At 43.9% G+C, this 24028-nt stretch overlaps 1 protein-coding gene across 1 annotated transcript; it reads left to right on the forward strand.

The window, feature by feature from the left end:
* The first annotated feature begins 3863 nt into the window (after window positions 1-3863).
* Window positions 3864-16429, forward strand: LOC143957055 (uncharacterized). The gene is given in 9 exon segments (XM_077467193.1): window positions 3864-3999; window positions 9501-9648; window positions 10596-10748; window positions 10835-10958; window positions 11058-11155; window positions 11245-11353; window positions 12834-12944; window positions 15161-15884; window positions 15886-16429. Coding segments are annotated over 8 exon segments (1527 nt in total). The 5' UTR covers window positions 3864-3999; window positions 9501-9570; the 3' UTR covers window positions 16016-16429.
* The last annotated feature ends 7599 nt before the right edge of the window (window positions 16430-24028 follow it).

Genomic DNA, 24028 nt, shown 5'->3' on the forward strand with positions numbered 1-24028 from the left:
GTATTTGTGAAGAGGCTACAAGGTTGTCAGTCTAGTTCAATTTTGGCCACTCCTAATGTCTTATGAAAAGTCACAATTTGACAGCTGATGCAGCCAAGGAAGAAGCTACGTGAGGCAGTGATGGAAGGTTTTAGACAGATATTAGAGGACTGCATGAGGATATGGACAGTGAAGAGAAGAGCTGGAGTCCTTCTCACACAAGGAGGTCTCTGTCGGTTGAGGAAGCGGTGGAAAGATGCCATTTAAGAGGTCACCTATGAAGAATTGGGTGACTCAAGCTTAGTTTTGGGTGGGCTCCATCTGTATGTACATGGAGCAATGTTTGTTTTTAACATTAAATTTAAGAGTGAAAGAACTTTGTCAAGTGAAAACCACATACACTGTCAGAATTTTGTTCCAAATTCTTTTTCCATCCTGCTCCACTAAATTTTCTTAATGCTGGGGACACAATATTTTTCTTCTGCAATAATCAAACTTATTGCCTGCTCACAATTTTGTATCAACTGTGCATTCCCGACACACTTCAACTGTAACAAAATGACTCCTGTGCACATGTGCAGGCGTGACGTTATCCTCTACTGGCCAATCAAGAGGCTAAAAAATCAACACTGGAGAAAATAACAGCGGCCAGCGAAGGATGTAATAGCCACACTGCTGAGAGGTGGAGGTGAGAATACAGGGAGGCTTAGTTCCACTTTAAGCAGGCTTTATTTTCTGGGGGGCCACATGGCTTCTCTGTCTGTGGAGGTGAGAATACTGGGAGGCTTAGTTCCACTTTAAGCAGGCTTTATTTCCCGGAGGGCTACATGGCTTCTCTGTCATGTGTGGAGGTGAGAATACTGGGAGACTTAGTTCCACTTTAAGCAGGCTTTATTTCCCGGAGGGCTACATGGCTTCTCTGTCATATGTGGAGGTGAGAATACAGGGAGGCTTAGTTCCACTTTAAGCAGGCTTTATTTCCCGGAGGGCTACATGGCTTCTCTGTCATGTGTGGAGGTGAGAATACTGGGAGGCTTAGTTCCACTTTAAGCAGGCTTTATTTCCCGGAGGGCTACATGGCTTCTCTGTGATGTGTGGAGGTGAGAATACTGGGAGGCTTAGTTCCACTTTAAGCAGGCTTTATTTTCCGGGGGGCCACATGGCTTCTCTGTCATGTGTGGAGGTGAGAATACTGGGAGGCTTAGTTCCACTTTAAGTAGGCTTTATTTCCCGGGAGGGCCACATGGCTTCTCTGTCATGTGAATGCTGTGATTGGCTCCTACAGTAGTCACATGATCAGGAGCCTGTCCCACTGGGTCACAATCGGAAGCCATGACCAAGAGCTGTTGGTGACAGCTTAGTTGGTGTGCTAGGAGTACTGTCAGCACATAATCTTAGGCCGTGTGGAGAACACGTGTGGTGGCTTGGTGTTAAAGCCAACTTTTCCTGCAACCAAATGCGTTACGGAGTCAGCAAGAAGTTAACATATGACATACCCCTCTTTAATACCAGTCGTACCCACTATTGTACACGTCTAGACATCCAAACTCCTGTGAATTTTCAGAAGACGGTGTTAAAATGTAACCATAAGAAGTCCACTTGGTGATGACTGGATTACAGCATTGGTGTTCCTAATCCCTCTACAGAGGGGAAGAGAGCTGCACCACGGTTCAGTGGCTATCACTTCTGCCTTCCAGCACTGGAGTGCTCAGCTTAAATCTAGGGATGAGCTAAGCTTCAGGTCAAACCCATGAGAAGAGCTATGACTAAGCACCGTGTTCGGTGTGAAACATGTCAGTGGTTGTGCAGTTAGTCTGTTTACCAGCCTAGATGCTATGATTTTAATTACATTTTTGAAATAAAGTTGAATAATTCGGAGTGCGGCTATACAGCTACATCTTTTCTACTTCGGTCAAACCCATGAGAAACTGTCACGTGATAGCAGGCCGCCGGCCCACCCAGCTACAGCTGTGGAATTCCCCAAAAATGTAATTGACCAAAAATGTCCACATAGCCATATTGGTTCAATGATGTTACCAACTCCCCTGCTATCATGTGTATCCATTTCCCAGGAGTTGGGGGTGAACTTAGGTCATCCTTAATCAAGAGTCGGACGCTATCTGCATGGAGTTTGCGTGTTTTTCCTCTGGTAATGGGGAGTTCCTCCACTAGTAGGCTTATTCACTCCTGTCTAAACTGGCCCTAGTATGTGTATGTATTAGGATTGCCACCTGTCCAGGATTCACCCGGACAGTTCGGGTTTGGAGTCATGCGTCTGGGTTTCAGACTGCCTGAAACCCGGACACATTATTTAGACTGTACTATGGCTTCCCTGCGGGGTTGCTGGCTGCAGTTGTCTAAGCTGAAAGTGTATGTTACACTCTTTCACACTGCTCAAAGCCAGCACGAACCCCCCCCCCCCCCCCCGAAACACACACACAGATGGGAGAAGAGAGAGGGCTTGATCAGCACCTCTTCCCCCCCACCCCTACCCCTCTGGGTCTGCCCACACTCCAATCCCCGGTGCTGTGCCTCAGAAAAGGAAAGTTGGGGCTGGAAAAATTTTAATTCAGCAGCCTCAGATACATCTGGATGAGAGATGCTGACTGCCAAGGGGTGAGTGAGCTCACCATCCATCCCTGTCTGTGACTGAAGTCTCCCCCCTTCTCTCTCTTGCCTCTGCGTGAGTACACTAAGGGAAATCAGGGTTCTCAGAGAACCCCTTACATCAGATTTCCCCTTTAAACCAGAGGCCACAGTGTTCCCCCTTACATCAGAGTCCTCTCCGTACATCAAAGTTCTCAGTGTTCCCCCTTACATGAGGGTTCCCAGAGCATCCCTTATGTTAGAGTCCCCAGAGTTCTCCCTTACATCAGAGTCTGCAGAGTCCCCCCTTACAGTGAAAGGGAACTCAGCGAGTTCAGATGTAAAAATGGGAACTCTGTGGGCTCTGATGTAAAGGGGGACTCTTGTTATTAACTTCCTATGATTAGAAATGTAATTTAATAGCAAAATATATCTATAGTTTATACTATAAAAAAAAAAAATTGGTGTGCTCCGCTAAAGTGTTTGGGTTTGACTTGAACAAAAGGTGGCAACCCTAGTATGTATGTGAGTTCAAGTGGAACTAAACCCTCCTCTTCTTTACATGAAGCTGCCATCTTAGCCTCTGTGCAGCTACACATGTGATTAGTTATGACACCAGCAATTGGATGGCTTGACAGCTCGGTTGAGAGCACAAGCAACTGTGACAGTTATCAACCACAGCATGCCTTGAACGTACCTGTTTGTGGAAACTGTGAAATCTGTGGTTTTAGTTCTGATTTAAGGGCCTTATATTGTTAGTTCCTTGAGAGCAGGGATTGGTGTATAGTATGTAAATTGATGTCACTATATAAATGTCTGTAATAAATAAAATAAAGTTTGTTGTCATAGATGGGGATAAACCAACGTGGCATGTTCCCAAGGGCTTTTACTTGGATATTTATAGGGGTATCCTGTCAAAATAAACTCCTTCAGCCCATAAAAACATTCTAATCTATAAAATGTTCTAGGCTGGATGTAGAGTTGCAGACCTCCCTCAGCCCGAACAACTTCCTGTCTCCTCTCTATCATCACTTCCGCCCGGTGGCTCCCACAATTCAGCTGTATGCGTTCCAGGCTTCCTGGTTGCCACAGTGACGCCCCGTCGCGAGTCCAATCTTCCAGAGGGCCAACCACTAGAGGGCGACCGTCTGACGTAAGCGAGGAGGAAGTATCCTCAATTCAAGAGGGACGGCGGCCATTTTGTTATAGAGCGTGCAGTGCCTCCGTTAGCCTATTTATCAATTGTTTTTAGTATACCAGGGTTATTGCTGTGTAAATAGGATGAACTCATAAATACTACGGGAAACTAGGTAGAATTAGCTTGTATGGGAATCAAGGTATTGGCCATTGTGAACTCCAGCGGCCATTTTGTTGTAGCCCGGGGAGGAGCTTCACTCCTGTTGGAATCCTGGTATCTATGGAGTGTGTATCCAGGTAAGGAGGAGGTAATAATAGCTTCTTATTATGGGAGAAGGGGGGTCCTAGCACTGTCTGTGGGCTCATGTGCCCTCTATAGTCAGGGGTCAGCTGGTTTTGAAGTGGGGGATTAGTCTCCTCTGATGTTTTTGGGGTTTCTGTAGTCAAGGAACCCCAAACTACGGCCCTTCAGCTGTTGCAAAACTACAGGTCCCATGAGGCATTGTAAAACTCTGACGTTTACAGACATGACCAGGGATGATGGGAATTGTAGTTCTTGAACAACTGGAGGGCCGTAGTTTAACCACTTCCCGCCCACCATATAGCAGAATGATGGCCGGAAAGTGGTTCCATTATCCTGACTGGACGTCATATGACATCCAGCAGGATAAGCCGCTCCCGCAGCGATCGGTGCTGTGTCGATCTGACGTGCCGCATCTCCAATCTAGGTAAAGAGCGTCTGAGGTAGGCTCTTTATCATGTGATCAGCTGTGTCCAATCACAGCTGATCACAGTGGTAACTGAGAAGTGATGTTTATCGTCTTTCCTCCATTCGCGCTGAAAAGGCGGCTGCTGTCCTGACAGGGGGGTCTGCACTGATAATCAGCGCATTGATTATCAGTGCAGATCCATCAAAAATGCCCATCAGTGTCCTATCAGTGATGCCCACCTATATGCCAATCAGTGCCCACCTGTACCCACATTATATGCCAGTCAATTCCCATAAAAGATGCCAATTAGTACCCATTAGTAATGCCAGTCAGTGTCCATCAGTAATGCCTGTCATTGACTCCTCATCAGTGCCACCTATCAGTGCCCGTCAGTGCTGCCTCATCAGTGAAGGAGAAAACAACAACATTTTATAACAGAAACAAAGAAAAACTTTTTTTTGTTTTTTTTTTTTTATTTTTATTTGTAGTGCAAAAAAATAAACAAGCCAATGATGATCAAATACCACCAAAAGCAAGCTCTATTTGTGGGGGAAAAATATGAAAAAATGTCATATATGTACAGTGTTGCATGACCGCGTAATTGTCATTCAAAGTGTGACAGGGCTGAAAGCTGAAAATTGGCCTGGGCAGGAAGGGTGTATTGAAGTGGTTAAAGACCCCTATGGTAGATAACTATAATTACAGAGGAGATTTATGGCTGATAAGTGGCTTAGGAGTGACACAGTGGGTAGGTGCACGCCGTTACAGGAGGTGGTCTGAGCTGAAATGAAATTGAGAAACATTCTGGACAGCCACACTCCAAAAAGTAGCCTTTATTTGTCAAGAAAAATCAAAAATACAAGCCACAGCAGAACAGATAGAAGATCTGACGCTTTTCACACTATCTAACAGCGCTTAATCAGAGCTATAGTATGTATTGCCTCACTTAATATTATATAAGGGGTAGGGGTAGGTACCATCATCCTAAAATTAGTCAATGGAAAGAGAACGGGTTAACAAGGACTACTCCAAAAAATCAGAGCTATGATTAAGCACTGTTTGATAGTGTGAAACGCGTCAGCCCTTCTGTCCGTTCTGCTGTGGCTTGTATTTTTGATTTTTCTTGATGAATAAAGGCTACTTTTTGGAGTGCGGCTGTCCAGAATTTTTCTCAATTTCATTGCTACATGCATTGCCAGCACCTGTGGCTTCTAAACTAGAGGAGAGGTTCATTCCAATTTCATCTACCTGGAGCGGTGATATCCCTTTCCCTGGTCTGAGCTGAAACCTCCCATGGTCGTGACAGGCCATGGCCTCATGGCCCCAATGTGTCATCACTCTGCAGAGATATTTTGGCTGCGTCTCTGCTGGCTGAGGGGCACTGGAAAACAAGGGAGCTGCTCATCAGTATCATTTTATCTGGGGGTGGGGGGCTATAGAAGGTGAGTGAGAATCGAGCCACTGAACACTGCCGATGACTCGGTTCACATTCCTCCCCTAGTGGAGAGCTGCTGACTGTCAATCAGCATCTCTCCTGCTCTGTTTTTCTACGCTCACTGAAGCGCTAAGCTGTGGAGGGGCGGGGAGCAGCCATCTCAGCGACTCGCTGAGACAGCCATCAGTCATGGCAGCTGGCAAATCCAGACTTCTGAAGTCGCGATGACGTGCTGCCTTGACTGATTGCAGCGGAGAGGGGACTTCGGACCGATCTCCACTGAAAATGGGTCACAGGAGTGCTCAGGCTGGACTTCTCCTTTAACTAGTTGTCAATTGACGGTGGGGCGCTGCGGGTCTTGTTTTGGGACACTGTCATATGATGGCATTTTAAAACGGCCGCTTCCGCGCCGTGTTGCTAGAACCATGTGATCGGCTGTGTCCAATCACAGCTGATCACATGTAAACGCAGAGATGCCAGTAACAGAGTGTGAGGAGAGGAGAGTCGATTGGCGGCATTTCCTCACAGGGGACAGCTAGGTATGTAATCAGGGCACTGATCATCAGTGCCCACCAGTGTCACCGATCAGTGCCCGCCAGTGGCAGCAATCAGTACCCACATTGCCAACAAGTGCCACCATTCAGTGCCCATTAGTGATGCCAGTCATTGCTGGCTATCGGTGCTGCCTATCTGTTCTGCCCATCACTGCTGTTGATCAATGCCCATCAGTGCCACCCATCAGTACAGCTTATCTGTGCCACCTATCAGTGCCCACCAGTGTCACATATTAGTGCCCATCAGGGCCACCTAACAGTGCCCATCAGTGGCACCTATCAGTGCCCATAAGTGCAGCATATTAATGGCTCCTCATAAGTGCCACCTCACCAGTGCACATAAGTGCCACCTCATCAATGTCCACCAGTTTAGCCTATTAGTGCCCATCAGCGCACATCAGTGAAGGAGAAACGTTACAAAAGGTATTGACAGAAACTAAGTAAAAAAACTTTTTTTTTCAAAAATGTTGGTCTTTTTTTTTTAAATAAAAAACCCAGCAGTGATTAAATACCACCAAGAGAAAGCTCTATTTGTGTGAAGAAAATGATAAATATTGTTTGGGTACAGTGTAGCATGACCACGCAATTGTCATTCAAAGTGTGACAGTGCTGAAATCAGAAAAATGGCCTGGGCAGCAAGGGGGTGTGAGTGCCCTGTAGGCAAGTGGTTAATGTCTAAACCACTGGCAAAAGAAGTGAGTACACCCCTAAGTGAAAATGTCCAAATTGGGCCCAATTTTCTCCCCCCGGTGTCATGTGTTACAAGGTCTCAGGTGTGAATGGGGAGAAGGTGTGTTCAATTTTGTGTTATCGCTCTCACTCTCTCATACTGGTCACTGGAAGTTTAACATGGCAACTCATGGCAAAGAATTCTCTAAGCATCTGAAAAAAAATGTTGCTCTACATAAAGATGGCCTAGACTAAAAGAAGATTGCCAAGACCATGAAACTGAGCTGCAGCATGGTGGGCAAGACCGTACAGAGGTTTAACAAGAACAGGTTCCACTCGCAACAGACTTCGCCATGGTCGACCAAAGAAGTTGAGTGCATGTGCTCAGCGTCATATCCAGGGGTTGTCTTTGGGAAATAGACGTATGAGTGCTGTCAGCATTGCTGCAGGGTTTGAAGGGGTGGGGGGTCAGCCTGTCAGTGCTCAGACCATACACCGCACACTGCATCAAATTGGTCTGCATGGCTGTCGTCCCAGAAGGAAGCCTCTTCTAAAGATGATGCAAAAGAAAGCCCGCAAACAATTTGCTGAAGACAAGCAGGACATGGATTACTGGAACCATGTCCTGTGGTCTGATGAGACTCAGTGTTCAGACCATATGCTGCACACTGCATCAAATTGTTGTCTCATTTTTCTAGATACGCACAGCTGGCATCCTTTGTTTGTGTTGTGCCCCCCCCCCCCCCCCCCCCAGCACAGTGACTGTGTTGTCACTGTTGATATCATAAGCCGATCCCACTGCATACTTGGAGTTGAGAGATCTTAAGAGGAGTACTGAGGCAGGGTGCTGGGATGTTATCAGTAAGCTATGAACAGCGCCATGCTGGCCCCTCCCTACCAGCCATGATCTGCCTGCATTATATAGAGCAGTGGTCTCCAAACTGTGGCCTTTTGCTTGCTTTTATGTGGCCCTTGGGGTACTATTTCATCCACTGACCCCAACAATGGGGCATAATTGCCCCCCACTGACACCAATGAAGGGGCACTATTCCTCCCAATGACACCAATAATGGGGCTCAATGCAATCAATGATCGGGCACAATTTCTCCCACTGACACCAACAATGGGGCACAATCCCACCCACTGACACCAATGGTAAGGCACAAATACTCCCACAGAAAGAAACAATGGGGTATTTTGTTTCCCACTGACATTGGGATCTTTGCTCCCAATGACCCCCCCCCCCCCCCCCACCCCAAAGTGAAGGACAATAAACTGGCTCTTTGTTTAAAATGTTTGGAGATCCCTGGTCTAGAAAAATACAGAGGCCCAGTCATGACATGTTGATGGGGGGGGGGGGGGGGGGGACAAGGTATGGCAAAATATGGTCAGACCAACCCCTTGCAGATGTGTGTACTTGGCTTTCGGGGGTTATACCGCGATGATCGGCTTTCCAGTGATAACAACTGATGCGGCTAAAAGCCACTCGGCTGTTATACCGGAGGAGCGGGAGGGGACGCCGCCGCCTCCCGCCGCTCTTACCTGGGCTCCTGTTCCATCGGGAGCCCCGATCAACAAACCGCTGCTTCTGGTGGCTAGGGTCAGACTGAAATGAAGCCGTAGGCGGCTTCATTCCAGTCTCCTACTTGTAAACACGGAAGCAACGTCATGACGTCACTTCCCGTTTACTTGGCTGCCAATGGCGCCGGTTAAAAAAAATATATATAGTATTCAGAATCACCGAAAAAGGCGATCTGAATACTTTGAAGTGCAAAGGAGGGATTTGAGGTCTTTTAGACCCTTGATCCCTCCATAAAGAGTACCTATTACCACCACCTATTACTGTCACAAGGGATGTTTACATTGCAATCCTCTGTAACTCTAATCTGGTAACCGTAAAAAAATTTAAAGTGTCACCTATGGAGATTTTTAGGTACCGTATTTTGTCGATATTCAACGAGTGCGTGTAATTATACAGCTTGACATGTTTGGTATCTATTTACTTGGCGTAACATCATCTTTCAGATTATAATAAAAAATTGGGCTAACTTTACTGTTTCTTTTTTTTTTATTATTCATGAAAGTGTCCCTTTTCCCAAAAAGTTGCATTTAAAACACCGCTGCACAATTACCGTGTGACATAAAATATTGCAACAATCTCCATTTTATTCTCTAGATTCTCTGCTAAAAAAAATATATAATGTTTGGGGGTTCTAAGTAATTTTCTAGCAAAAATCACGGATTTTAACTTGTAAACACAAATGTTAAAAATAGGCTTAGTCATGAAAGGGTTAAAAGTCAGTTTAAGGCTTTCCCAAGACTTAACTAAAGAAAACCAATCTAGACTATGTAGTTGCCAATGTTTCTATTTCTCTTAATCTTACTCTGTCTACCCATAATTATTGTATTTTATTTTATTTTCCTGTACAGCCAGTGTGACCTAACTGAATCTAAATATAGTTTATGAGGAAACACCTGTAAGAAAGCCAACTGACTGAGGATGGAGACGGACCGGAGTCACATGACCAAGAGGATATTAAATCTCACCCTGGAGATCATCCACCTGCTGACCGGAGAGGTGAGGAGGGTTCTGGGAGGTCACATGACATCACTCTTATCTCTATTAATAAAACACAGACCTGACCGGAAATGTGAGGAGGATTCTGGGAGGGTCACATGACATCAGCTTAAATTTAATTTGGGTACTGCGTTGCATGACCAAGCAGTTACATAGGTGACGTTAAAAATAGTCCATCAAGTCCAACCTATGTGTGTGATTATATGTCAGTATTACATTCTATATGCCTATATGTTGCGGTCGTTCAGGTGCTTACCTAATAGTTTCTTGAAACTATTGATGCTCCCTGCTGAGACCACCGCCTGTGGAAGGGAATTCCACATCCTTGCCTCTTTTACAGCAAAGGACCCTCTACGTAGTTTAAGCTTAAAACTCTTTTCTTCTAATTTTAATGAGTGGCCACAAGTCTTGTTAAACTCCCTTCTGCAAAAAAAGTTTTATCCTTATTGTGGGGTCACCAGTATGGTATTTGTATATTGAAATCATATCCCCTCTCAAGCGTCTCTTCTCCAGAGAGAATAAGTTCAGTACTCACAACCTTTCCTCATAACTAATATCCTCCAGATCCTTTATTAGCTTTGTTGCCCTTCTTTGTACTCGCTCCATTTCCAGTACATCCTTCCTGAGGACTGGTGCCCAGAACTGGACAGCATACTCCAGGTGCGGCCGGACCAGAGTCTTGTAGAGCGGGAGAATTATCGTTTTATCTCGGGAATTAATCCCCTTTTTAATGCCAATATTCTGTTTGCTTTGTTAGCAGCAGCTTGCCATTGCTGAGCCTATCATCTATTAGGACTCCCAGTTAGAGTAGTGCAGTGCTGAACAGTGAAAAAATACTCTAGTCATGAAGGGGGTAAAACCTTCTGGAGGTCAAGTGGTTAATTCATTGAGAATGTTTACTCCAGTTTGGGTGGTGCCATTATTTTGTATTTTTGTTTTCAATATAGAATTATGTGGCTTTCAAATTTTCTGATGGCTTAGTGGCATCAAACTTGATGAAGTCCCAACACACTAGTGTACAGCCTCCATCTCACTCCCTGAGAAAGAACAAGAAGGTTCAAGAGGTCACCAGCGAGATCATTGAGCTGCTGACAGGAGAGGTGAGCGGTGTCGGGAATTTTTGGACATTATCCAGTAACAGACAAGGGATGTGTCTGGATGGTGACTGTATCATTGTGTGTGTCAGGTTCCTATAAAGTGTCAGGACGGCTCTGTCTATTTCTCCATGGAGGGATGGGAGTATCTAGAAGGACAAAAGGATCTCTCTGAGAATGATATGATGGAGAACCGGCTGCCCCTCACATCACCAGGTAAGAGAAGACTGTCTATTGAGGATCCCCCTAGATACACGCATCCTCAGATATAAAGACATAGAAACAATGTATTCAGTCAGTGTGTGTTTCCTACAGACGGATCCAGTAACAGAAATCCCCCAGAGAGATGTCCCCGTCCTCTGTATTCCCGGGACTCCACACAGGAACATCACAAGTTCCCACAGAACTATCAGGTAGATGAATTTTAATTGGAGAAAATGTAGCTGGTGTCAAAACCCAGCCCAGGAATCTGGATGGCATTTTTTTTTTGTTGGTTATGTAGGAAGGATGCCTAACTGAATATAAAACTCAAGATATAGATGAAGATGTGATATATGTGAAGGACGATGAGCCATGTAAGGAGGAGGAGATCCCTCCAGAGGTCAGCCCAGGTGAGTAATAAGTAATAAGAGTGCCAGATTCTTCTTTTTCAGTCACTACAACAATCTCTTCTTCTCCTCCCTCCTCTGTCAGTAGACCAGCATCTCTCAACCAGGGTACTGCATAGCACGGGACCCAGTTTGACCTGGATCAGCATCATGAGTTGCCTTGGTGCAGACAGGCTGGCCCCATGTACCAAAACAACTGATGATGCTCTAGGGCGAGGACGCACAGTATAGTTCATTGCTATGGTAATGGCAGACAGCTCATCCATACAATGGCAATACATGACTCTGATCCAGGGAAAAGAGGATGCAGGGCTGACCCCAACTTTTAGGACAACATGGATGTCCACCTGCTGCAGACTTTTTCCACCTCCTGCTCTCTTCTGCTCTGTTAGAGTCATAAGTTAGGACTTTGATGTGAAGGAGGAACTATGTGATTGGGTGGGAGGGACTGTGATGGGGAGACTATGTGATTGGGGGGACTCTGGTGTGATGGTCAGACTGTTTGGTGTTGGAAGAATTCTGATGTGATTGGGAGGACTCATATAGAGGGAGAATCTGATGTGTAGGGGCAACTCTGATGTGATGGGGGCTTTCATGTACAGAGGGGCCTCAGATGTATAGAGGGGACTGTTTGGTGTTGGGAGAACTCTGATGTGATGGGGGTACTGATGTAGAGTGAGCCTTTGATGTAGATGGGCAACTCTAATGCGATTGAGCATTCATGTATAGAGGGGACTGTTTGGTTTTGATGTAGAGTGAGCCTCTTATGTGTAGGGACAACTCTGATGTGATTGGGGCTTTCATGTATAGAGGGGCCTCTGATGTGATGGGGGGCCTGTGACATGAAGGGGCACCTCTGATGTAAAGAGGGGACCGACCTCTCATCATGTGATGGGGGAGCCTCTGATATGAAGAGGGGACCTCTGGTGTGATGGGGGAACCTCTGATGTGAAGAGGGGACCTCTGGTGTGATGGGGGAACCTTTGATGTGATGGGGAAACCTCTGATGTGAAGTTAAATTCATCGAGGCGTTTATGTGCATTGTCCCAGGCTGTTTTCACATTTATAAGAAACATGTCTCCGGCTCTCCTCCTTACATCGTGTCATTGTGTTGTGACCAGTCTCCTCCCACACACACTCTGGAATCTCTCATACATTTTGTGTCACTCATATATACTGTAGAAACAATAGCCTTTTTATTACATGCATTACCCCCTTAAGGATAAGCTTTTACATCAGATACCATACCAAGATGGCCGACTTCCGGTTCCGCCTAATGTGATATCATCCGGCCACGTTCTGATGTGTTTCGTTATCCAAACATTACTTTTTCACAGGGTCCCATCATGTTATTGTGTGTTACCAGCCAAGAGATGTGATCAATCTCCCCCAATACACTCTCAGGGGTCTCTCATCCATCTCAGTAAAGGGGGCTTCACTCATATATATATATATATCTATCTCCAAATAACTTCATTCACAGACCCTGGAGACACCAGAGAAACTCAGAGAGATGTCAAAGTTGAGGAGGAAGAAGGAAGCATAGATTTTGTCAAAATTGAAGAAGAGGAAATCCCTATTGTGATCGGTACAGGTGAGAAAAATCTTTACATATTGTTCTTAGGCTGTAAAAAAAATAGTAGTCATTTTTTTTACTATGTCATACATTAGTATATTAATTCAGCAGATTGAGCTCTTAAGCCTTCATGAATGTACACAAGTACACTGAAAATAAATTAAGTTTAATCATCTTAGTAATCATGGTGGGATTCAGTGGAAGATCCAATCCAATTGAAGAGCCATGCCATGCCCCAATATTATTTATGCCCAGAGATACCAACTGCAGGGATGGCCAGATCTGCGTGGCTACACTTAGGAAACTGGGACCAAACTGATTTACCACATGCTTACAGGGCACTTAAACCCCCTTCCTGACAAGACCAATTGTCAGCTTTCCGCGCTGTCACATTTTGAATGACAATTGCGCGGTCGTGCAACATTGTACCCAAATAAAAAAAAATTATTTATTTTTTTCCCCACAAATAGAGCTTTCTTTTGGTGATATTTAATCACTGCTGTGTTTGTTATTTTTTGCTAAATAAAAAGCCTGAAAATTTTGAAATAAAAACAAAATAGTTTCATAGTTTGTTATAAAATTTTGCAAACAGGTAATATTTCTCCTTCATTGATGTGCACTGATGAGGCTACACTGCTGGGCACTGATAGGCTGCACTGCTAAGGTGACACTGATGGAAACTGATAGGTAGCACTGGTGGGCGCTGATGAGGTGGCACTAGTGGGCATTAATAGGTGGCACTGAGAGGTGGTACAGATGGATGGCACTGAAGGGCATTGATAGGTGGCACTGAAGGGCATTGATAAGTGGCACTGAAGGGCATTTATAGGTGGCACTGATGGGTGACACTGATAGGTGGCACTGATGATGAGGCACTGATGGGCACTACTGATGGGCATTGATAGCTGGCACTGGTAGGTGGCACTGGTGGGTACTAATTGGTGGCACTGATATGCACTGCCAGGTGGCACTAGTGGGCACAGGCAGGAGGCACTGGTGGGCACAGATGAGGTGGCCTTGGCTGTCCCTGTTCAGTACTGATGTCCCTTTGACAGAAGCCGATGATCGGCTTTTTTTTCTCCTCACCCTGTCAGCATGAGGAGAAAAAAATGGCGATTACCGATCTTCTGTTTACATCACGTGATCAGCCGAATCTCATTGACTCGGTGATCACAGAGTGCGCAGCGGATGCCCCGCAGGCAGCTAATGCATGGGAGAACGTCTATTGATGCCCTCCCGGCAATTAGGCCTGCTATGTAGCCGTCTTTTGGCTACATAGCGCAGGCGGGAAGTGGTTAAGCAAGTTTATTAACAGTGAAACAAAACCCAACCAAAATACACAGCAAACAAGAAAAAACAAGTGAATCATAACCTACTGACAATGTCTAACAAACAACCCAAGTAACAGCCTAACTAGTATCTAACTACTGTATATACAATAAATGCGAAACACATAAAAACAGGGTAATACCAGAGATGGAAGGAATGGGAAAACCAGGACTGGGATCAAGAGCACCGGGAGCAGACATGAGGGAGCAGGGTACAAGGTACAGGCACAAGACAAGCAGGATCAGACAGGATTCAGGCTCCAACAGCAAGCAAGACAAAACCATGAAGCATGAGGGAGCAGTGGAGTAGGAACTAAATACCCTCCCAGATGGAGACTGATTACTGGGATCTGCTGGCTACTGTGAGACACCTGCTAGCGGACACCAGAACTACAACCTTCTGCTCCGAGAACCACAGTGCCACCAGCAGGTGATCCAGGTCCTGACACTTTAAATAACCGTAGAATTAATTTGCATATGAGCTTAGCTCCATAAAGCGAGCAGAGATAATTGTTATTATGCCAAGCTGCATACGGGTAGCCCATATAAATTGAACATAACCCACTGACTGTACAGACCCTCCCGGACAGCTGAGTGTGATGGGTACGCAGGGATGGGTGCACAAACTCCAATGCAAAGCCTGTTTGTCTGGGTTCATGGACCCATCCCTGCTTACCTGTCAATTTCAGTTGTACAGGTGAGTCTGTACAGCCAATTCATACCTATTCACTCTATATGGGCTGCCTGCATACAGTTCAGCGGTAGTTAAACAAAGGTAACACAAACAGCTCTGCATGCTGCACAGGGTTGAGTGTCCATGTGAATGAGCCTATAATGTTTTGTCCATCCTTTACTATATGATTAATATTTATTTATGAGTTTAAAATCATACATCTTTACTTCCAGGACAACAAGATCAAGTGAATAATACAGAGAAACCTCAAATGATCTCTCCAGAAATGGTAAATGGCGTTACATACGACTCCTCAGAAGAAAACCCCATTATTGCACACCGCCATTCAATACCTTACAGTACAGATTTGTCATCAAATCCTGTTGCATATAGGAGGAGTTTTTCTGATCATTTGCCTTCTGTCGGCCATCATACAGATCAAAGAGGGGGTGAACCATTTCTGTGTTCCATAGATGGGCATCGTTTTACCCAGAGGGCAGGATCCATGTCTCAGCAGATGCCTCACACGGCAGAGAAGCCATATTCATGTTCTGTATGTGGGAAATGTTTTACTCAGGTAGGATATCTTCCCTTACATGAGAGAACGCACACGGGGGTGAAGCCATATTCGTGTTCTGAATGCGGGAAGAGTTTTTCTTTTAATTCGACTCTTAACAGACACAAGATAGTCCACACAGGCGAGAAGCCATTCTCGTGTTCTGAATGCGGGAGATGTTTTTCTCTTAATTCGACTCTTATTAAACATCAGAGAACCCACACTGGGGAGAAACCATTTTCATGTACGGAGTGTGGGAAATGTTTTACCCGGAGGGACCATCTTATGATACACCAGAGGACTCACACGGGGGTCAAGCCGTACTCATGTTTGGTATGTGGGAAGAGTTTTACCCGGAAGGCCAGTCTTCTCGAACATCAGAGAACTCACATGGTAGAGAAGCTATAAATGCATTCAGTGTGGGAAACTGCTTACTGAAAGAGAGTGGCTTGTTGCACATCAAATAATTTACATAGATGGTCATCCGCTTTTCACTTTGAGGAATTGGACAATTTTGAATTACACCAAGTAATTGACACTGGTAACCACATATTCACATTGTGCATGCTTTTTGCTTTTTAGCAGTGTTACGTTGAAAAAAAGGCCAAGCTAAACCAGCACCACACCATTTTTTGCCTAATTGGCCATGCAAATTACAGAATTATGGGTTTTATTCTTTTATGCTGATTTTTATTTTTTTCTGTATTCAGCAGTTATATTCTTATTACAAAGGCTGAAATAGAGAGAAAAAGGGGCATCTCAGAAACCCCTTCTACATGCGCACACTGGAGTGTAAACAAATGAATATACAGTGCAATCACAGAATATAAAAATATTAATAAAAGTGTATAAACAAAGCAGCAGGTAGTAAGGCTCAAAGCCTCAATATGTAAAGAAAAACAACTGTGACTTTATACCGTGCTGAAACATTAAAAAAAGAAAAAATGTTTAATCAAATGAATATCAAGTGAATGTAATATAAACAAAATAGTCCAATAATCCACCGCCGATTAGGAAGACCCACATAAAGTGCTGCTAATTCTTCTATGCATCAAACGTGACGGTGTGGAAAACATATATGCATCTCCTTCCACCAACTTCTAGGCAAATGTTCTACTCACCAGACGAATTTGACACCCATAACATGTAGTCAAAAACAGCAAGACAAGCGGATGTCCAAGGAAACGGCACAGTCCATGAAGGCTCCAATACGTTGGATGCACCACAAGAAAATTGTACTGGAAACATTAGCCATATGTTTTCCACACCATCACGTTTGTTGCATAGAAGAATTGCCAGCACTTTATGTGGGTATTACTAATCTGTGGTAGATTATTGGACTTTTTTGTTGATATTACTTTCACTTGATAGTCATTTGATTACACATTTTTTCTTTTTTAATGTTTCAGCACGGTATGAAATCACAGTTGTTTTTGTTTACGAAGGCTGAAATAGCTCGTATCACTTTTTTTGGTTTTATTGGATACGTATTTAGCACAGTAGTATTTGGAAAGCAGGTGTCCTGTTTTTTTGGGGGGGTTTTTTCAGCTAGAGATGCAAAAAAGCAATCGGGGAAAATACAATGAGAGCAGAAAAAATCACAGTATTCAAAGGTTATTGTTTAACTCTTATGTCATGTCATGATCACCGATAAGTACAATAGAGTTTTAGATTCTGTCTGTGTCCCTTTTAAACAAATACCACAACCAGCTCTTTCATTGCTTATTTTGCACTGTTAAGTTGGCCATAGATAGGAGATAGAAGAACGGGAAGTGGTGTTTTTGCTTTACACCTATTAAAACCACTTTGTGTTAGAAGCAAGGAGGCTTAGACCTCTGTGGTGTATTAATGTGCTTTTACTAAACAAAAAATGTTGTACATACAAACTATCAATATAATACAAGACTTACAGATAAAATACAACAAGCAAATTGCTATCTACTGCCTAGCGAATAAGCAGGAACTATGGTCTCTATACAACAGAAATACACTAAAAAGTTACTTAGCTCAGGTTATAGCAGCTTCACCATTTTCATAGGCAACGAGGACCCAAGGCTCTACTCTACAAGGAGTTGCAGAAAATCAGGTGAAAGTGTCATCAGGTGAATTTTCTTTTGGCACAGACCTTCCTGGGTGTTAAATCATTATAGAGTCCTCTGTCAGCTTAACCTGCCGACCTTTTATTTTGGAAAGTTTAGTAGACAATACCACATGAGATTATACTTTCTTACTACTTCCTACCTTACATAGTCTTCTTTGGGAGAAACGTTTCTCAATTCAACCTGTAGATGGCATTATTGTGTTATACATACCATAGGTCAGGGTTATGCAATTAGTGGACCTCCAGCTATTGCAAAACTACGAGTCCCATCATGCCTCTGCCTCTGGGTGTCATGCTTGTGGTTGTCAGAGTCTTGCTATGCCTCATGGGACTTGTAGTTCTGCAACAGCTGGAGGTCCGCTAATTGCATATCCCTGCCATAGGTCATATATGTAAAAAAGTCAAGCTATGTTTGGCCATGGTTACCTGAATGCATCATATAGACAGAATACCATGGAAACATTTAATTGCCAACCGGCATATAACAATAGTACAGGCATACCCCACTTTTAAGTACACAATGGGGTTTATTTACTAAAGCTGGAAAGTGCAAAATCAGGCACTCTTCTGCATATAAACCAATCAGCTTCCGGGTTTTATTACCAAAGCTTAATTGAACAAGCTGAGGTTAGAAGCTCATTGGTTTCTATGCAGAAGTGAGCCTGATTTTTCACGTTCCAGCTTTAGTAAATAAACCCCATTGTGTACTTAAAAGTGGGGTATGCCTGTATCTATGTTCCAATTGTATCCAATGACATTTGTTTGCAAAGTGTCCACTCAAAGACTCAAAGAATCCTGTTGTTTTCTTCTAAGGCAAACCGATTCTACTATGTAAGTCTGATAAAAAAAAAAAATAATAATTAGTAAACAGATATATATACTGTGTGTATGTATATATATATATATATATATATATATATATATATATATATATATATATATATAAAATTATTATTATACAGGATTTATATATTGCTTTACAACACGAGGGCAGACAGTACACTTACAATACAAATCAATACAGGAGGGATCAGGGGGCCCTGCTCGTTAGAGCTTACAATCTAGAAATATATATATATATATATATATATATTCTCAAACGCAACACAAGTAGTAAAACATAAACCTGCCTCACTGGAGTATTAGAACCGGCTGCCATATTCTGGTAAATTCAGACCAAATACATTGGTCAGCTATGTGCAGTGATACCTGTGTTCCCTTTTCTCAGTAGAAGAGGGAACAACTATTTACGGCATCAACAAGTCATAAAATCCATTTTCAAAACCAGGCTTTTTGGTACAATCATAACAATAAACATGGACTGCTCATATCCAATGCTCACTAACTGTATTGTCTTCTGAAGATATCTGCTACGGCATCATCTTATTTAATATATATATACTAATTTGTATTATGCTGTGCTGTGGAACATTTCATATCTTGTTTGATAAAGCTGATTTCCTCATGCCTCTGGTTATCAATAAAACAGTGAACGTATTTCAGATGTGACCCACTGACTTTTAAAGCTGGAAGGAATCTAGGTTTTTTGTATCTGAAGGGCCTACTAAAGGTTCACGATTCTTCACTCCATTCCAAAGACAGAAGTAGACCATTAGCTCAGTATAATTTCTCCAATTTGATCTAGTAATTTGGGATTTTAAACCTTTGTATTGGTAAATTCCCCAAAGTTTGGATATACAAACAGTAAAAATGTATGAATAAGTGCGTTATAGAACAACACAACCCAACCATAACACCTTTCTCCTATGCCTGTTTAAGTTACTTTACACACAATGAGTTGATTTACTAAAACTGGAGAGTGCAAAATCTGGTGCAGCTCTGCATAGAAACCAATCAGCTTCCAGGTATTTTTGTCAAAGCTTAATTGAACAAGCTGAAATTAGAAGCTGATTGGCTTATCATGCACAGTAGCACCAGATTTTGCACTCTCCCGTTTTAGTAAATCAACCCTAAAGTTTGTATATTTTCAGGGTCCACTACCTCCAGTTGCAAGTGGAAGACATGGGAAAAAACATGTGGCTCATTCTATGCCAACCTTTACCTAGGAGGTTGGTGGGAACAAGACATTTATGGAAGAGATGATCTTGCTATGTACCTGTGCCATATTGTATCATGGTATGGGTATATAGACAACATTTTTCTTTTTTGATACAATAATGGAGTTTCTATCTACAGGCATACCCCGCTTTTAAGTACACAATGGGGTTTATTTACTAAAGCTGGAAAGTGGGAAATCAGGCTCACTTCTGTATATAAACCAATCGGCTTCCGGGTTTTATTACCAAAGCTTAATTGAACAAGCTGAGGTTAGAAGCTCATTGGTTTCTATGCAGAAGTGAGCCTGATTTCGCACTTTCCAGCTTTAGTAAATAAACCCCATTGTGTACTTAAAAGTTGGGTATGCCTGTATAATAAACTTTCAAGAGTTTAAAGTGATTGTAAAATCTAGATTTAAAAAAAACAAACAAACATGTATACTTACCTGCTCTGTGCAATGGTGTTGCACAGAGCATCCCCAAACTTTCTGTTGTGGGGTCCCCCGTCGAGGATTCTGGCTCCTCCTGTTCTCTGTGTGCCCCCATAGTAAGCTGCTTGCTATGGGGGCATATTTGCGTGCTCTTTTCTGAGCTGTGTGCCCCCCCCCCCACCGCCAGTCCCTCCTCACAGCATTTGATTGACAGCAGCAGGAGCCAATGTATGTAAGTATGTATGTATGTTAAAAACAATATCCTTTAAAAGGTCACCTAAATAAATCATCTTTCTATCTTCCTCAACCTCTTGACAACATGCCAAACTTTAATACCATGTGCGTCCACCACATGAGTATAATTATTCACTCACCAGAAGTATGTGACCTTACTACTATTTCAGGTCTCATGCACATTTAGTGATGTCAAAAAGGTAGAAAAAAATCTGCACTAGAGAAAAACAACCTACTGGCAGCTGGCATAAAAGGTCAATATACAAACCTCCAATGTAAATTCTATATATAATGCCACACTCAAATGTGTATAGCACAATATTCAAAACATATACAAACAAATAAAAACTTATACGTGTTTTGTAAATTATAATAAAACATCTCCAAAGGGAAATATAATCCACCACCTAAGTGAACAAATTAATCTTCTATACAGTCCTTATATTGTGATCAATTAAAGTTCTGTTAAGGCCAAATCTTGTAATATTCTTTGACTTCCACCACCAAAGAAATGCTGCAATCAAAGTTTTCTCTTAGCCAACACCAATCTACACTCGCGAGATGTCAAGCTGCATGACGCAGCAACCACGTGTATATTTTACAGATGAAAAACTGCCATCCAAAAAAGCAAGGTTTCCAATGTTCATTAATAAACAGTATATGGGAAGAATCGCTCTCGCAGTGGAGCCACAGAAAATGAACTGCTGACTTCCCAGGACCTCTGTGTCCACCTGTAGCTCCTTTTTCCCATTCCGTCCCCTGGCTCTCTCCCTCCGGTTAAAACTCTTCTCAGCGGCTTCCATTCTCTGGCTTTGTGTCCATCCTCCCGCAGAGCTGACACCAAGGATGCGGAAGTGCCCACAGCCCTGAATTCCTAGACACCCCCAATCACATGCTGACGTTTATGGGCTATTTCCTGTAGGCCAAATCAACCTACTATTAGTCTGATTCTTCCTCCAGTTCACCGCCGTAACATCCACATCATTTTGTACCCAGACAGCAAGTAAAAAAAGATATGCAGTGCCCCATATAGCGCTATACCACTAAAACACCTTTTAGATCACACACAAAAACACTACTAGTCCAAGCACTCACATGTTATAGTGCAACAGTCTGCTCCGATATGACAAGACTTTAATCCAACCTGCGTGCCGATGCACACAGTGGTTCCTCCTGCCCGGTACTTCTACATAACACTGCTCCTTTGCTCGGCTCCAGAGTGCTCCACTTGAAGACGTCAGGATTAGGGATGAGCTTCGTGTTCGAGTCGAACGTACGTTCGACTCGAACATTGGCTGTTCGGCCGTTCGGCGAATTCCGAACGTTTGGGCCGTTTGCGTCAAAATTCGAGTGACGCGCGCGCGGACCACAATGCACTGCGGTGGCGCAGTGCATTGCTGCCCCATGATTGGCCAAGCATGCACTGTGACCCCGCATGCTTGGCCAATCGCAGCGCCGGCAGCGAGGAGAGCCATGATTGGCCACAAGCATCCTGCCTGTGGCCAATCATACCTCAGGCTGTGTAGTGCACGCCCCACACTATATAAGGCCGCCTTTGAGGCGGCCTCGTGTAGTGTGTTACTTAGCATCTGAAGCAGTGGGTGTTCTGTGCACCTTCAACACAGTACACACCAATCGTTTTTGGCTGATTTCCTATCTTGCTGCTGTGTAGTGGTTGTTGTCTGTGCCCTGACTGCAGTATACACCACTATATTCACCTCACCTATATAGCTAGTGATCTAGCTTTAACCACTTAACAACTGCCCATTGCCGATTAACGGCTTCAGGGGGGTTGTTTAACTCTGAGAGGCCGTTAATTAATGGCCTCCCAGAATTCTGCTCTCGCGTGCCCCGAGGTGTGCGCACTCGAGAGCATCCGTGACCGCCGGGTCGCATCACGGATCACGGTAAACGGCCGCTCATAGCGGCCGTTTACCACGTGATTGCTCCGTCAAATGACGGAGTGATCACTTGGAAACAAACCGGCGTCATGTTATGACGCCTGTTCCTCCCTCCCCTCTCTGTACCGATCGGTACAGCGGAGGGGAAAGAGATCGGTGTCAGCAGCGATGTGGGCTGCATCTGCAGTGCCCACATCGCTGCTCACCGAATTTAACCCCTCAATTCCCTGCCAATACTCTGCAATACCAGTGCATACTCTGCAGTACCCTGCCATTACTCTGCAGTACCCCGCCATTACTCTGCAGTGCAGTACCCTGCCATTACTCTGCAGTGCAGTACCCTGCCATTACTCTGCAGTACCCCCCATTACTCTGCAGTAACCCCCATTACTCTGCAGTACCCCCCAATACTCTGCAGTACCCGCCATTACTCTGCAGTACCCGCCATTACTCTGCAGTACCCCCAATACTCTGCAGTACCCTGCCATTACTCTGCAGTGCAGTACCCTGCCATTACTCTGCAGTACCCCCCATTACTCTGCAGTAACCCCCATTACTCTGCAGTACCCCCCAATACTCTGCAGTACCCGCCATTACTCTGCAGTACCCCCAATACTCTGCAGTACCCTGCCATTACTCTGTAGTACCCCCCAATACTCTGCAGTACCCTGCTATTACTCTGTAGTACCCCGCCAATACTCTGTAATACCCTGCCATAAATTGCCATACCCAGCCATACTCAGAGATACCCAGCCATACTCGGTGATACCCTGAAATACCCAGCCATAGACGCCCCCCACCCCTCACCACCCTCCGGTGCTTCTACCAACTCGCCAGTACGATCAAAGCCAGAATCTTTTTTTTATTTTTTATTTCAGGCTTCCCAGCCTAGAGGTGAGATGTGGGGTCATATTGACCCCCCAGATTTCACTGTAAAGAGGACCTGTCACCCCATATTCCTATTACAAGGGATGTTTACATTTCTTGTAATAGGAATAAAAGTGATCAAAAATATATTTTTGGGGAAAAAAATGTCAAACTAAAATAAATAAAGTAAAATGAACAATAAAAAAATAAAATAAAAATTAAAGCGCCCATGTCCCCATGTGCTCGCATGTGCCACACATGTGAGGTATCGCCGAGAATGTTAGAGCGAGAGCAATAATTCTAGTCCTAGACCTCCTCTGCAACTCAAAACATGTAACCAGTAAAAAAAAAAATTAAAGCGTCGCCTATGGGGATTTTTTAAGTAGCGACGTTTGGCGCCATTCCACGGGCATGTGCAATTTTGAAGAGTGACATGTTTGATATCTATTTACTCAGCATAACTTCATCTTTCACTTTATGCAAACATTGGGCTAACAAGTGGTTAATAATAGAGCTTGCAGTCAGTAGTGTTAGGAGATAGTGCGTGCTGTCTGCGTGCTCTGTACCCAGTACATACCGCTATAATATAGGGCAGGCCCCTACTTTCAAACATCCAACTTACAAACATCTCCTACTTGCAAACGCAAGGAGACAGCAGCAAGTGAGATGAAAAAAGATGGACGACAAAACAAATTATACAGGGGTGATAACCCTTCCCTATGTTTTCCAAAAAGCTTAAAGATAGTTTTTTTGACTGGAGCTACACTTTAAAAATGTACCGGTTGAAAATGACAAACAGATTCAACTTAACACAACAAACCTACACAGTCCCTGTCTTGTTTGCACCGCCTGTATACTGCTGTTCTGAGTATATAGGGCCTGGGGGCCACACGCATTTCCTTTTTTTAATATGGGTACGGGGTTCCCCTTAATATGCGTACAAGACCCAAATAG

The sequence above is a fragment of the Lithobates pipiens genome, unplaced genomic scaffold (genome assembly GCF_037356315.1).
Source record: "Lithobates pipiens isolate NorthernLeopardFrog02 unplaced genomic scaffold, aLitPip1_a1.2 Scaffold_51, whole genome shotgun sequence".
Lineage (NCBI taxonomy): Eukaryota > Metazoa > Chordata > Amphibia > Anura > Ranidae > Lithobates > Lithobates pipiens.